This window comes from Kogia breviceps, chromosome 4 (assembly GCF_026419965.1).
Source record: "Kogia breviceps isolate mKogBre1 chromosome 4, mKogBre1 haplotype 1, whole genome shotgun sequence".
Lineage (NCBI taxonomy): Eukaryota > Metazoa > Chordata > Mammalia > Artiodactyla > Physeteridae > Kogia > Kogia breviceps.
In genome coordinates, this window is record NC_081313.1 from 78,187,337 (window position 1) to 78,200,204 (window position 12,868).

Sequence of the window (12,868 nt, forward strand, 5' to 3'; positions counted from 1 at the left end):
GGTTCGTGCCCCGGTCCAGGAAGATCTCACATGCCGCGGAGCAGCTGGGCCTGTGAGCCATGGCCGCTGAGCCTGTGCGTCCGGAGCCTGCGCTCCGCAATGGGAGAGGCCACAACAGTGAGAGGCCCACGTACCACTAAAAATAAAAATAAAGAGCACAGTGATATTTTCAAAGACATGGTGAATTTGCTATTCTAAACAGTGATATTTGGTAGTGTTGAATCATGATTGACCTTGGTGTTTTACTGGTTATTGAGAAATCGAGATGGTAACATGGAGGTTGAACAAGAACATGGACATCTTTCTTGGCTGGGAGCTCTGCATGGAAGTCGTGGGGGTGAAATCAGGCAGAATTGTTTTTATACTAAGCAGAACTTAGGGACGGGTCCTTTTGTTACACCTGAGAGCTGTGTGCAGCCGATAGGAACCTCTCAGAAGCCATGTGACTGGGGGGGAGGAGCAGCCACATCTAACAGACTACGAGTAAGCCCTTGAGTCAAGGAGAGGACATGGTCTGTCCTTCGGCAAGGACGTCACTTCAGCAGCTCTACTTCTAGCCATACTCTTCACCTTAATCTTTCTCTAAGAGAGGTCAAATGCTTACTTGCCTAGTAACCAAAAACATATTTTAAATTCATGGTTGGAAAATCCTGCAAGGTTGTCCGCCTTCCCTCGTCTTGTGTCTACTGCAGACTTTTCTAGTGACTTATCACCTTTAATCCCACTAAGCCTTCTTGTGGTCATCACCACGGTCCTTTACGAAGCCATTTCAGATGATTTGGAGGGATTAACCAACTGTAGCTCATTCTTGTGTGAATGTATTTGTAGCAGTAGAATGGAGTACTCCTAGGTCATAAGGAAGGATTTTTGGTTTTGATGGTGTTTTAAAGGGGAGAAACAGAGCCACTGCTACTTACTGTTTCTAACTTACTTTTATTTAAAGGCATTGTTTGAGACTAGGAACTTCTTAAGGATTTTTACTGTACTCAGTATGTCCTTATGATGAAGGATGGTAGAACAGACTGAGACTGAGGGCTGTGTTGTTTGGAAACTTGTGCTGAGAGATTAAAATATGCCAGCATCTTCACTACTTATTTCCTATTTGAATCTTTAGTTTCCCAGTTTATATGTCACTGTCATTTATTCTCATAGTTACAGAACTGTCATTTTCCCCATTGCTTGTAGAAGTCATCAGTCATTATGGAAGATGGACTTGTTCAGGATGAGTTTTCTGAGAGTGTGAAGATGAGCACTTACCTGGTTGCTTTCATTGTGGGGGAGTTGAAGAATCTGAGTCAGGACATAAATGGAACCCTGGTATGTATATTGTTGTGGTAATTGTCTTGAAAACCTGTATTCACAGGAGGTTGAGAGAAATCCTTTCATGATATCTGGTAACTGCTTTATGAAGGAAAACAAGCTTTTGGTTCACAACTCTGACATTTTATACCAGCAGTGTTACTTTTTACTTAGTTGTTATTTACTGTTATTATTTGAATACCTAAAAAATCAATAATTTTTAAGTTCCTTTAAATTTTACTTTTATAAGAGAATTTCAGTAAGACAATATATGTATAAGAAAGCCTCTAGAACTGTGCTGTATAATATGAAAACACAGAAAGACAATTTAATTAAATCAAGAAACAGTACATGAACAAAATGAGATGTTTAATGGAGACATAGAAATCATTAAAAAAAAAAAAAGAACCGAACAGAAATTCTGGGTCTGAAAAATACAGTGAATGAAATGGAAAATGCAATACAGACCATCAGCAGCAGAGTGGATCAAGCAAGAAAAAGAATTTGCGAGTTAGAAGACAGGAAATTTTATATTATCTGGTCAGGGAAGAACAAAGGAAAAAAGTATGAAAAAGAAGTGAAGAAAGCCTGCATGATTTGTGGGACACCACCAGAAGAAACAATTTGTGAATTATTGGAGTTTCAGAAGGAGAACATAGGGAGCAGGGGGCAGAAAGCTTACTTAAAAAAATAATTGCTGAGAACTTAGCAAATCTGGGGAGAAATTTGGATATCCAAGTTCATGAAGCTCATAGGTTACCAAACACACTCAGCTTAAAGAGGTCTTCTCCAAGACACGATATAATAAAATGGTCAGAAGTCAAAGAGAATCTTAAAAGCAGCAAAAGAAAAGAAGCTTATAACTTATAAGGGAACTACCATAAATCTATCAGTGGATTTCTGAGAAGAAGCCTTAGAACACAAGAGAGAATCAAATGATATGTTCAGAGTGCTGAAAGGAAAAAACTGCCAACCCAAAATACTCTATCCAGCAAAGTTATCCTTCAGAAATGAAGGAGTGAGAAAGACTTCCATACAAGAAAAAAAAGCTGAGAGAGCCCCTTACCCCTAGACCTGCCTTACAAGAAATGCTGAAAGGAGTGCTTCCAGCTGAATTGAAAGGACACTAGTTAGTAACATGAAAACATGAAAATGTACAACACACTGGAAAAGGTATTTATATAGTAAAATTCAGAATGTTCTAATAGTATAATGTAGTGGTATATGCATTCTATGGGATGTATCAAAAGCAGTTCTAGGAAGGAACTTTAGAGTGATAAATGCCTACATTAAGAAAGATCTCAAACAACCTAACTTTACACCTCAGGGAACTAGAAAAAGAATAACAAACTGAGCCCAAAGTTCGCAGAAGGAAGGAAATAAGCAAAGATCAGAGCAGGTAAATGAAATAGATACCAGAAAGACAGTAGAAAAGATCAACAAAACGAAGAGCTGGATTTTTAGAAAGGTAAATGAAATTGACAGACCTTTAGCTAGACTAGTAAAAAATGAAGACTCAAAATCAGAAATGAAAGGAGACATTACAGCTGATACCACAGAAATGCAAAGGATCATAAGACCCTACTATGAATAACTATAGGCCAAGAAATTGGATAACCTAGAAGAAATGTATAAATTCCTAGGAACATACAATCTACCAAGACTAAATCATGAATACATAAAAAAATCTGAACAGATCAGTAATATAAAGAGAGATTGAATTAATAATCAAAAACATCCCAACAAAGAAAAGCCCAGGATCAGATCAGTTTCTCTGGTGAATTCTACCAAGCGTTAAAAAAAAAATCTATAGATTCAATGCAACAGAATTCCAATGGCATTTTTCACAGAAATAGAAAAAAATAATCCTAAAATTTGTATGGAACCACAGAGACCTCGAATAGCTAGAGCAATCTTGAGAAAAAAGAACAAAGTTGGAGATATCACACTTCCTTGATTTCAAACTATACTACAGAGATAAAGTAATCAAAATCGTATGCATAATAATCAAAGAGTGTGGTACTGGCATAAAAATAGACACAGACCAATGGAAAAGAATCAAGACCCCAGAAATAAACTCCTGCAAAAATGGTCAACTAATATATGACAGGGGAGCCAAGAATACTTAGTGGGGAAAGGTTAGTCTCTTCAATAAATGGTGCTGGGAAAACTGGATCATCACATGCAGAAGAATGAAATTGGACCCTTATCTTTCACCACTCACAAAAATTAACTGGAAATGGATTAAAGACTTAAATGTAAGATCTGAAAGTATAAAACTCCTAGAAGAAAACATAGAGAAAAAGCTCTTTGACATGGATCTTGGCAACAATTTTTTGTATATGACACCAAAGCACATGCAACAAAAGCCAAAATCAACAAGTAGGAGAACCTCAAACTAAAAATTTCTGTACTGCAAAAGAAACAGTCAACAAAACTAAAAGGTAACCTGTGGAATGGAAGAACATATCAAATATCTGATAAGAGATTAATATTCAAAATATATAAGGAACTCATACAACTCAGTGGCAAAAAAGCAAACAATCTGGTTAAAAAAGGGCAGAGGAACTGAACAGACATTTTTCCAAAGACATGCAGATGACCAACAGGTACATCAAAAGGTGCTCAATATCACTAATCAGAAGGAAAATGCAAATCAAAACCTCAGTGAGATACCACCTCACACCTGTTAGAATGACTGCCATCAAAAAGACAGATAACGAGTAACAAGTGTTGGTGAGAATGTGGAGAAAAGGGAATCTTTGTGTGCTATTAGTGGGAATGTAAGTTGGTGTAGCCACTATGGAAAACAATATGAGGGTTCCTCAAAAAATTAAAAATAGTACCATCATATGATCCAGCAATCCCACTTCTGGGTATATATCCACAGGATATATATCAAATCAGGATCTTAAAGAGATCTGCACTTCCATGTTTGTTGCAGCATTACTAACAATAATAATATTATTATTCATAATAATAACAACCTATGTGTCTGCAGATGAATGGATAAAGAAGATGTCGTGTGTGTATGTATGTATATATACATACACACACAGACACACACACATACACACAATGGAGTGTTATTCAGCCATGAGAAAGAAAGAGGGAAATCTTGCCATTTGGGACAACATATATGGACCTTGAGGGCATTATGCTAAGTGAAATAAGTCAGACAAAGACTATATGACCTCACTTATGTGTGGAATCTAAAACTGAACTCATGGAAACAGTGGACTCGTGGTTGCCAGGGTCTGAGGGGTGGGGGAGATGGGGAGATGTTGGTCAAAGGGTCCAAACTTCCAGTTATAAGTAAGTTCTGGGGAGCTAATGTACAGCATGGTGATTATAGTTAACACTGTATTATATATTTGAAAGTTGCAAAGACAGTTGCTTAAATGTTCTCACCATGCAAAAGAAATGGTAGTTATGTTAAGTGATGGAAGTGTTAACTCGTGCTACTGTGGTAATCATTTCACAGTATATAAGTGTATCTAATGAACACATTGTACACCTTAAACTTACATAATATTATATGTTAATTATATCATTAAAGCTGCAAAAATTAATTAAATTTAAAATTCACTTCCTTAGTCTCAGTAGCCACATTTCTAGCATTCTTGTGGCTAGTGGCTACCTTATTGGATATCAAAGATATTGAATATTTCCATCAATGCAGAAAATTTTATTGGACAGCAGCAAATCTAGAACACTGTGCAGACTTAAAAGATAGCATAAAAATTTAGTTAGAAGAAAAACTCCAAGTTGTAAAAGTCATTTGAATGCACCTTTTGAAAAAGCAAGTCCTGCTTGAATTTTCTTCATCTTAAAGAGAGAAGATTGTTTAAATGTCTGGTATGTCTGTAATTTGTCAAAATTGACCCTTTGCTCTAATTAGGCTCCTCTGCTTTTCTTCGTCATTTGAATCTGTCTGTAAATGATTGTTTGATTGGATTTTATGCCCTAATTTCACTGTAAAGACCTTAAAAAGCTAATATCTTCACATACTAACAACATAGGAGAAAAGGGTCTTTTAAAGCTAAAAATGATTATTTTTCATGATAGAAATATGATGGAATTCTTTAAATTTTTTTTTTCACATTTTTGATCCCCACCAGGGTATGTTTTCTACCCTTTGAACACATTCACTTGGATTTGGGCTTCCTTTCCAGACCAAAGAACTTTATTTTAATCACAGTGTATTTGGATCTTATTATTTGCTAATTAACAGGGGCATACTCCTTCTGTTAGAAAAGATTATCATGTCTACTCCATTAACTCTTAGAGAGAAGGGGTGAGGTAAGGATTATCTGGCTCCTCATCAGCAATAACACTGCCATATGACTTTACGCTCAAAGGATGGAGACCTGTTCGTGTTCAAGGGTAATGTGGACTACATTGAGTAAGTGCTCAATATCATTTACTCACCCTTGGGTTTAGAAGAGTTTTTGGCAAATCTAAACCAGAGTTTTTTGGAATCCTTTCGAAAGGATATTAAGACTGGTTTAATCCTGAAAAAAATTCAATTAATCTCTCTTCAAGTTTTGCACCCCAAATTTAGCCCTTGATGCAGATGTTGCAGCCTTGATAAAACCTAAAAGGTTCAATCTTAAGTCAGGTTGCTTCTTCAAGAGCCAGCTGGGTACCACCCTCTCCTTGAAGCTTTTCATTCTTTCCCCAGCTGGGATTAATCATTCCCTCTCTGATATTCCATAGCACTTTAGTTACATCTCTGTTGTAGTTCTTATCATACTCTTTGATATAAAATCCCCAGCACTTTTTATTGTATCTCAAAATGTATGTAATCTTGGCTTTTTATTTTCCATCTCTCTCTCTTTCTCTCCCCCTCCATCCCTCTCTCATTCTTTCTTTCAACAGCTATGCTGGCTTCTTACTGCCTGTAGGATTACATTCAAACTCATCATTCTGTGATATTCAAGGCCCTCATAAATTCAGTTATATTTCCAATTGCTCCAATGGAATTCTTTGATCTAGTCAGGCTGAATTATTCACTGCTCAGATATACCTCATATATTATACATATATATATAATATATATAACATATATATAACACACATATAAAATATATATATAACATATGTATAACATATATATATATATAACATATATAGAGACGTATTTTGTCCACAACAGTTGACCCTTGAAGAACACGGGATTGAACTGCGCAAGTCCACTTATTGCAGATTTTTTTCAATAGTAAATACTGCAGTATTACACGATCCATAGTTTGAATCCTTAGATGCAGAAGACTGGCTATAAGTTATACTTAGATTTTCAACTGCTCCAAGGGTTGTTGCCCCTAACCCCATCATTGTTCAAGGGTCAACTGGAAAGAGAGAGAGATTGAAAGAGAGAGAGGAGTTTCAGGTGACTTTTTTTGCTTTTTATTTACATGTATTAGGAAGCAACATGGTTAAACATGGACTCTGGCATCTACTTTGGTTCAGATCTCTCCTATACAGCTTTCTACCTATGTGCCCTTGGGGAGACTGCTCTGTAATTCTCTAAACCTCACCTTCCACAACTCTAATACTATATTGTCTATATTAGCCTGCTCTCTCAAGGATTAAGTTTTTTAAATTCCTGTAAAATCTTAGGTACCTGGCAGATAGTAATACACACACAGAGAAACTCCCTTGTATGTATGTAAACTCCCTTGTATATATAAATATAAATAACCTTTATCATTTTTAATGCTACCCAGTAGTAAATGTGTTTTGAAAAAATTACAAATAAACAACTGTTTTATTAACTTTCTCTTTTTATTAGGAAATGGGGAAGACTCTAGCATGTGTGGAGTTATACTCTGTGCAGGCAGTTGTCTTGAGCTCTCATTTATAAACATCTTTTTATTTTATAAACCAAATGAGGGGAAGGCATTAGCCTCATATTGCTGTTGAAGAAACAGTGTACCAGAGAGGTTAAGTAATTGACCTAGATTACATAGCCAGTAAGTGATAGTCAGAATTTACTGTCTACCACAATATACTGCTTCTTACACCAAATGACATAATTTCTGTAGGTATGGTGATCAGAAATTCAGACTTAGAGTCTAATAAAGGATTTTTGTTCCACTGAAATGTTATAATCTCTAGGATGTATTCTATTTTGTAATATTTGACATTAGGCCTATTTCACAAGATTCAGGAATAAGGCAATAGGGCTTATTAATGTCAGTCATAGTAAACAACTGAAAATGTCCAAGTTGACCGTGGATTATTAAACATGGCCTGTTCAGTGATAAAAATGACTATGTTGTCAAAGACCTAAAGAAAGAGAGAACATTTGTTTTATCATTTCTGTCCATTCTTCAGTGTTCCTTAAACCTCTCTCTGCCTTCAGGAATGCCAGAATTACCTAGAAAATTCTAGGCTAGTTTTGAAATATACTTTGTCAGTTTGTCTTGAGGTTTTTATTTTGTTGTTGCCATTGCCTGATTTTGTTTTTACCACAGACAGGTCTAATTTGTAGAATCAGAATCCATTGGTCATTAGTCAGATGTGGACATCATGTCTGTTTAACATCCAAACAGAACCTTCAACACTATTATCCATGTGAAGTTATAATTTTAATTTATTCTTATTTAGTCAGGAACATGACTTAGCTCCGAATTTCTACAAACAACATTTCCTCAAGTATCGTTCCACCAGCTAGGGACATTATACTTAATTTATATCATTCTTCTAAAGTCTCAAGTCCCATGTAATCAGTTATTCTGGATAGACTTCATTCTGGTGAGGTTTTTTTGGTTTGGGGGTTTTTTTTTAAAGGAATTTATGCTTTTTGTATGTTCCGCTGTCTGTTTAGGAAAGCTGGTGTTTTTCAGGAAACTTAGTATTGGAAGATTCCAATATTTTCTATCTTCGTAACTTGTAGGCTGTATTGTTGTTCTTTTGGGGGGATGAGGTTTGGTTCTGGTTTTGCTTTTATCTAGTTTTTGCTTCGTATTAAATTAAGGAGCAGAGTAAGTTAAACCTAACAAATCTGCTATTCCTCAGTCTTAATTCTTTTCTCTGAGAGCTGACTAGGAGACTTTTTTGTGTCTTTTATAAATCTCTCAGGTCTTAGCAAGAGATGTTGTAGGAAAAGTTTTAAGTTGTAAGCCTTAAGGCCTGAGTACCAGTTGACTTGCATTTAACGGTGTTTAGAGTGCTCTTACCAAGTGCAGGGTGCTGGTCAAAACTTCTTTGTTGAACTAGATTGCTTTCTTTGTTTATTTCTTACTGCTTCTGTTGGTCTTAAAACAAGCATGATAATAATTATAATGACCTGACAATTCATCTCTAGTGAGAATTCACAGCACATTTTTTAAAGGAAGAGAAGTAGAAGAAAAGAGAAAATGCCAAACTACCTTTTTTCCTAGTCATTGTATTCCCGAAATGGGACTCAGTGGATCCTTTGGTCAGATTTCAGTTCCATGTGAACTTCTTTTTTCTCCCTTTACTTTTCATCTAATGAAAGATGCTTTCACACATAGTGATGGGCTGGCCAAATGGTGTGTTTGGGAGAAGGATGTTTGAGGAGGAACCTGGAGTATACGGGTGGTGTTTCTATTAGGACAGCATCTTCTAGATGGTTACGCTGACTGGAACATAAAATATGTATGTGTGGAAAGAACAGGCAGAAATAATAAAGACGGGTCTCAAATTCCAAGTGATCTTGGTACAGTCATTTATAATGGTAGTTAGATTTAAGAAGAATATGTCACACTTTGTTGTGTGTGCTTGTGTGCTAACACTTTCACAGGGGGAATGATGCAGGAAGTGTTCATGGTCCTTTGGCAGGTGGTGACTGAATTCAATAAGCTGTGGTCACAGTCCTGTACCAAGGGCTGCAGATGTTCGAGTGCTGGGCTGGTGAAGTACACTTGGCCACATGATGTGATGTTAAATTTCTTCCATAGTTACTTTAGAAAGTAACATTTTAAATGGGCTAACTGAACTCCTAACACTTCATTCTTCCTGTCACTGTTGCCACAAATGCTCTGCTCATACATATTTTACCCCATTTCTGATGGGATTCTATTTATAGTAATGATAATAACTACCATTTATTGAACACTTATTTTGTGTCAGGCACTGTTCTAAGTTCTATACATATTAGTTCATTTAATCCTGACAGCAACCCTGTGAGGATAGGAGCTACTTTTATCACCATTTTATAGATAGGGAGATTGAGGTTAACTAAGTTCACACAACTAGCAGAGATTTGAACCTGGCAGTCTAACTACAGAGTTTGTACATTTAATTTTGTTGTTTGTTTACTTAAAATTTTTTCTTTATGTTTAATTTTTAATGCCTTGTTACCTCCATGTTTTTGTGATTAATGCATGTGTTCTATAGACTAAGGCCCCACATAAAGACAATTAAAGCTGAAATTATGACCTCTGAGAAAGTGTTGACTGTTTTTCAGTGCTTTAATGAAAGACCAAAAATAATTTGGGGTTAGAGTTCACCAATGTATTTTTTCAAATGATGAATTATTCAAGAGGTCTCCATTTCCCACCTGTTGGGATCTTTATTTTGAGCTTTTTAATCTTCTGCTGTGTCCTGTCCATATCCTACTTTCCCAAGTTGAGTACAGAGGGATTTTTTATTTCAGTCAATTGAAAAACAGTAAGTACTGCTTTTTAAAACCTGTTGCTTTTAATGTAATTGCTTAAATTTTGCCTTTGCTGCTTACTGATAAGACATGTATAGTTAGTTACATCATATGTGTTTAACTTATGTACTTAATCAGAACAAGAGAGGAAGAATAACAATTTAAGTAATGTGGGCAACTGCATCTTCCCTGGAGCATGTGCCCTGAAGTGAGTGGGCAATGTGGGCATGAATCCCAGTATCCGCTTACTTGGTTTAAGTTACCGTGTGCCACTCACTGAGTGTTTCACTCTGCTGGGTATGGTTATTTTTGATATAACATGGTTCTTAAAAACAAGCCAACAACTGCAAAAAAAAAAAAAAGGAAGCAGTTCCAAGGCTGGAAGAAAAACTGGCTGTGCCATACTTACTGAAAGAGAATGTGTTGGTCTCTAATAAGGTTTTCCCAGGGTAATTTCAACATTTCTGTCTTAGGTGTTTATGTTAGAACTCACTCCCTTGTAAGCTGTGACTTCTTTGTATTGAATGCCTGCTTGATGCCAGGCACTGTGACAGGTGCTAAAAAGATGAAGACTTAGTTTTGGCCTTCAAATAATTCACAGTTTGATAGCTCATAGACAAGGAAGGGCCATTGTAGGTAATGGAGAGGAAGAGAAGAGTATCATAAAATTAAACAGGCAGATGCTTATAAATTGCTATATGATATAAAATAGTTTATTTTGCATATCATGTTAACTTAAAACTTACTGATTGCTTTTTTTTTTTAACATTGTTGTATGTATGGAAATGACTTGCTAAATCCTATAGGGGTTAAAAGAACTATAAGTGAGAGTTGCTGTTCTGAAAAATCTCGTATACCTCTATGTAGTTCTCAGGTATGCTAATCTTGACAGTGTTCACCTGAATATCATGCCATTTTAATTGTACCTGTCTTTACGTCATACCTGTTACCTTTTAGGTTTCTATATATGCTGTCCCAGAAAAGATTGGTCAAGTTCACCATGCCTTAGAAACAACTGTGAAGCTTCTTGAGTTTTATCAAAACTACTTTGAAATTCAATACCCACTAAAGAAATTGGGTAAGAATCAAACGGTGCCTCTGATTTTCATTATCATTATAACCTAGATTTATGTTGCAAATGTTTTTTTAGGAAGAACTTTTGCCAAAGTTATTTTAAAGGAAAACCAAGAAACACTGTTAATTGTTTGCCTTCAAAATTGTTTGTATTTGTTAAGATTATTTAGATTCCATGGATGTATCTGAAAGTGGAGCTTAAAACACTTAGAAGTTTATGGGACTATTTCAGAGGTGCTGTGTAAGTGGGGATTTGCTTAGGGCTTAGTCTGGAGTTTGACTAATTCTAATTTCCTAAGAAATTCCTAATTCAAATAATAATAGGAGTAATGAGAGCTCAGGAAAGCAAGAGCATTTCAGTGCTGTTCAACATGGAGCTGGTTTTAGCTAGAATTCTGGCCCTGCATTTTGTCCTTCTTGCTCTGGGAACTTCTTCACAGTGAAGGAATTAGGTATCTTCTCTTGCTCAGGGACTGAGCAACAGTGACTCTACAGGAGGTTGAGCAGATCTTCCTCAGCTGACAGGTAGGTGAGGAGCATACAGGGCTAGGAAGGTTCCTTTCCTTAGGAGTATAAATGAATTCACTGCCTTCTGATTCAGTGACAGACCAATGGGTAAAATATTTTGATTTAATTAGGGAGTGCCTTAGATGGGGTGAAGTTGATCACTTCTTTCTTGTTATGTCCAGATTTGGTGGCTATTCCTGACTTTGAAGCAGGAGCAATGGAAAATTGGGGTTTGCTCACCTTCCGAGAAGAGACACTTCTGTATGATAATAATACTTCTTCAGTGGTGGATAAAAAACTGGTTACTAAAATCATCGCTCATGAGCTAGCCCATCAGGTATCAGCAACCAAGGCTGTTATATCTCACACCTGTGGTCTGTTTCATATCCTAGAGTTTTAGAATACATTTAGATGCTAGTAATAATTCAGCTTTTTATTATAGTATTGCCTTCTTTCATAATAATATGCTTTTTAAACAAACTTAATTTTCAGATAAAAATGCCATTTAATGTTTTGTATAGGGTTTTACAGTTTATAAAGCATTTTCACATCCATTATCTCTCTTACTTTTCATCACTTGATGGGGAAGAAACCTTTTCCCTGAGTTGTACTCTTCTTCTTACAACTCTTGGACTGTAGTTGTCAGGACTAGACTTATTGTTTTGTCTCCTGCTAAAACTGGGTTCTTAGTTAATTTGGGAGAGGGAAGGAGACGTAGAGAAAAAGAAAGAAAATTATATGAGTACGTGAACCTCCCTCTTTCTTCCCCAACACCTTGTCTCTCTTGTGCCCTCGATGAGGTGTTTATCAGGGTAGGGTATGGTATAGGGGTGTTGTGATGGTGGGAGGATGTGGAGGAAGAGTGGGGCATGCTTTGGCAGTTGACACCCTACCTCAGACACAGTCTATAGCCCGCCCTACAGCCCTCGTGAGGGCTTCATGACATGCTGGCATATGAAGCGTATGCTTATTTACTGTTACAGTTTTAGGCATGTAATCAAGTTGTTTTTGGGGGGATCTGCTCTAGGTCTGTTATTTCTGGGTCCGGCCATCACCCCTGGGGGAGTGTTTCTCATTTACTTCTTCTTTAGGACTTACAAGTCTTTTTCCTCTGAAACAGGTTTTAAGATAATATCTGAAAAATATGCTTTTGTAATTCTCAAAGGGTTTTGTTTCAGTACCTAGTAACCCTGTCATTTTGCTGATCGTTCGAGACAAGCCCTTGGCCACACTGGCTAAATTGCACACCCTTTATTTCTCTCTTTATTTACCACTCTTTATTTCAGGGATTTTGAGATACAGGTTTTTTTTTTTTTTTTTTTTTTTTTTTTTTTTTTTTTTTTTTTCGTTATGCGGGCCTCT

At 36.4% G+C, this 12,868-nt stretch overlaps 1 protein-coding gene across 1 annotated transcript in view; it reads left to right on the forward strand.

Moving 5' to 3' along the window:
• Nucleotides 1–12,868, forward strand: part of LNPEP (leucyl and cystinyl aminopeptidase) — a 110,180-nt gene that overhangs the window by 58,157 nt on the left and 39,155 nt on the right. The window contains exons 4-6 of the mRNA XM_059062893.2: nucleotides 1,186–1,317; nucleotides 10,883–11,003; nucleotides 11,689–11,843. Coding sequence (XP_058918876.1) covers nucleotides 1,186–1,317; nucleotides 10,883–11,003; nucleotides 11,689–11,843 — 408 coding nt within the window. The remainder of the gene's footprint in view (nucleotides 1–1,185; nucleotides 1,318–10,882; nucleotides 11,004–11,688; nucleotides 11,844–12,868) is intronic.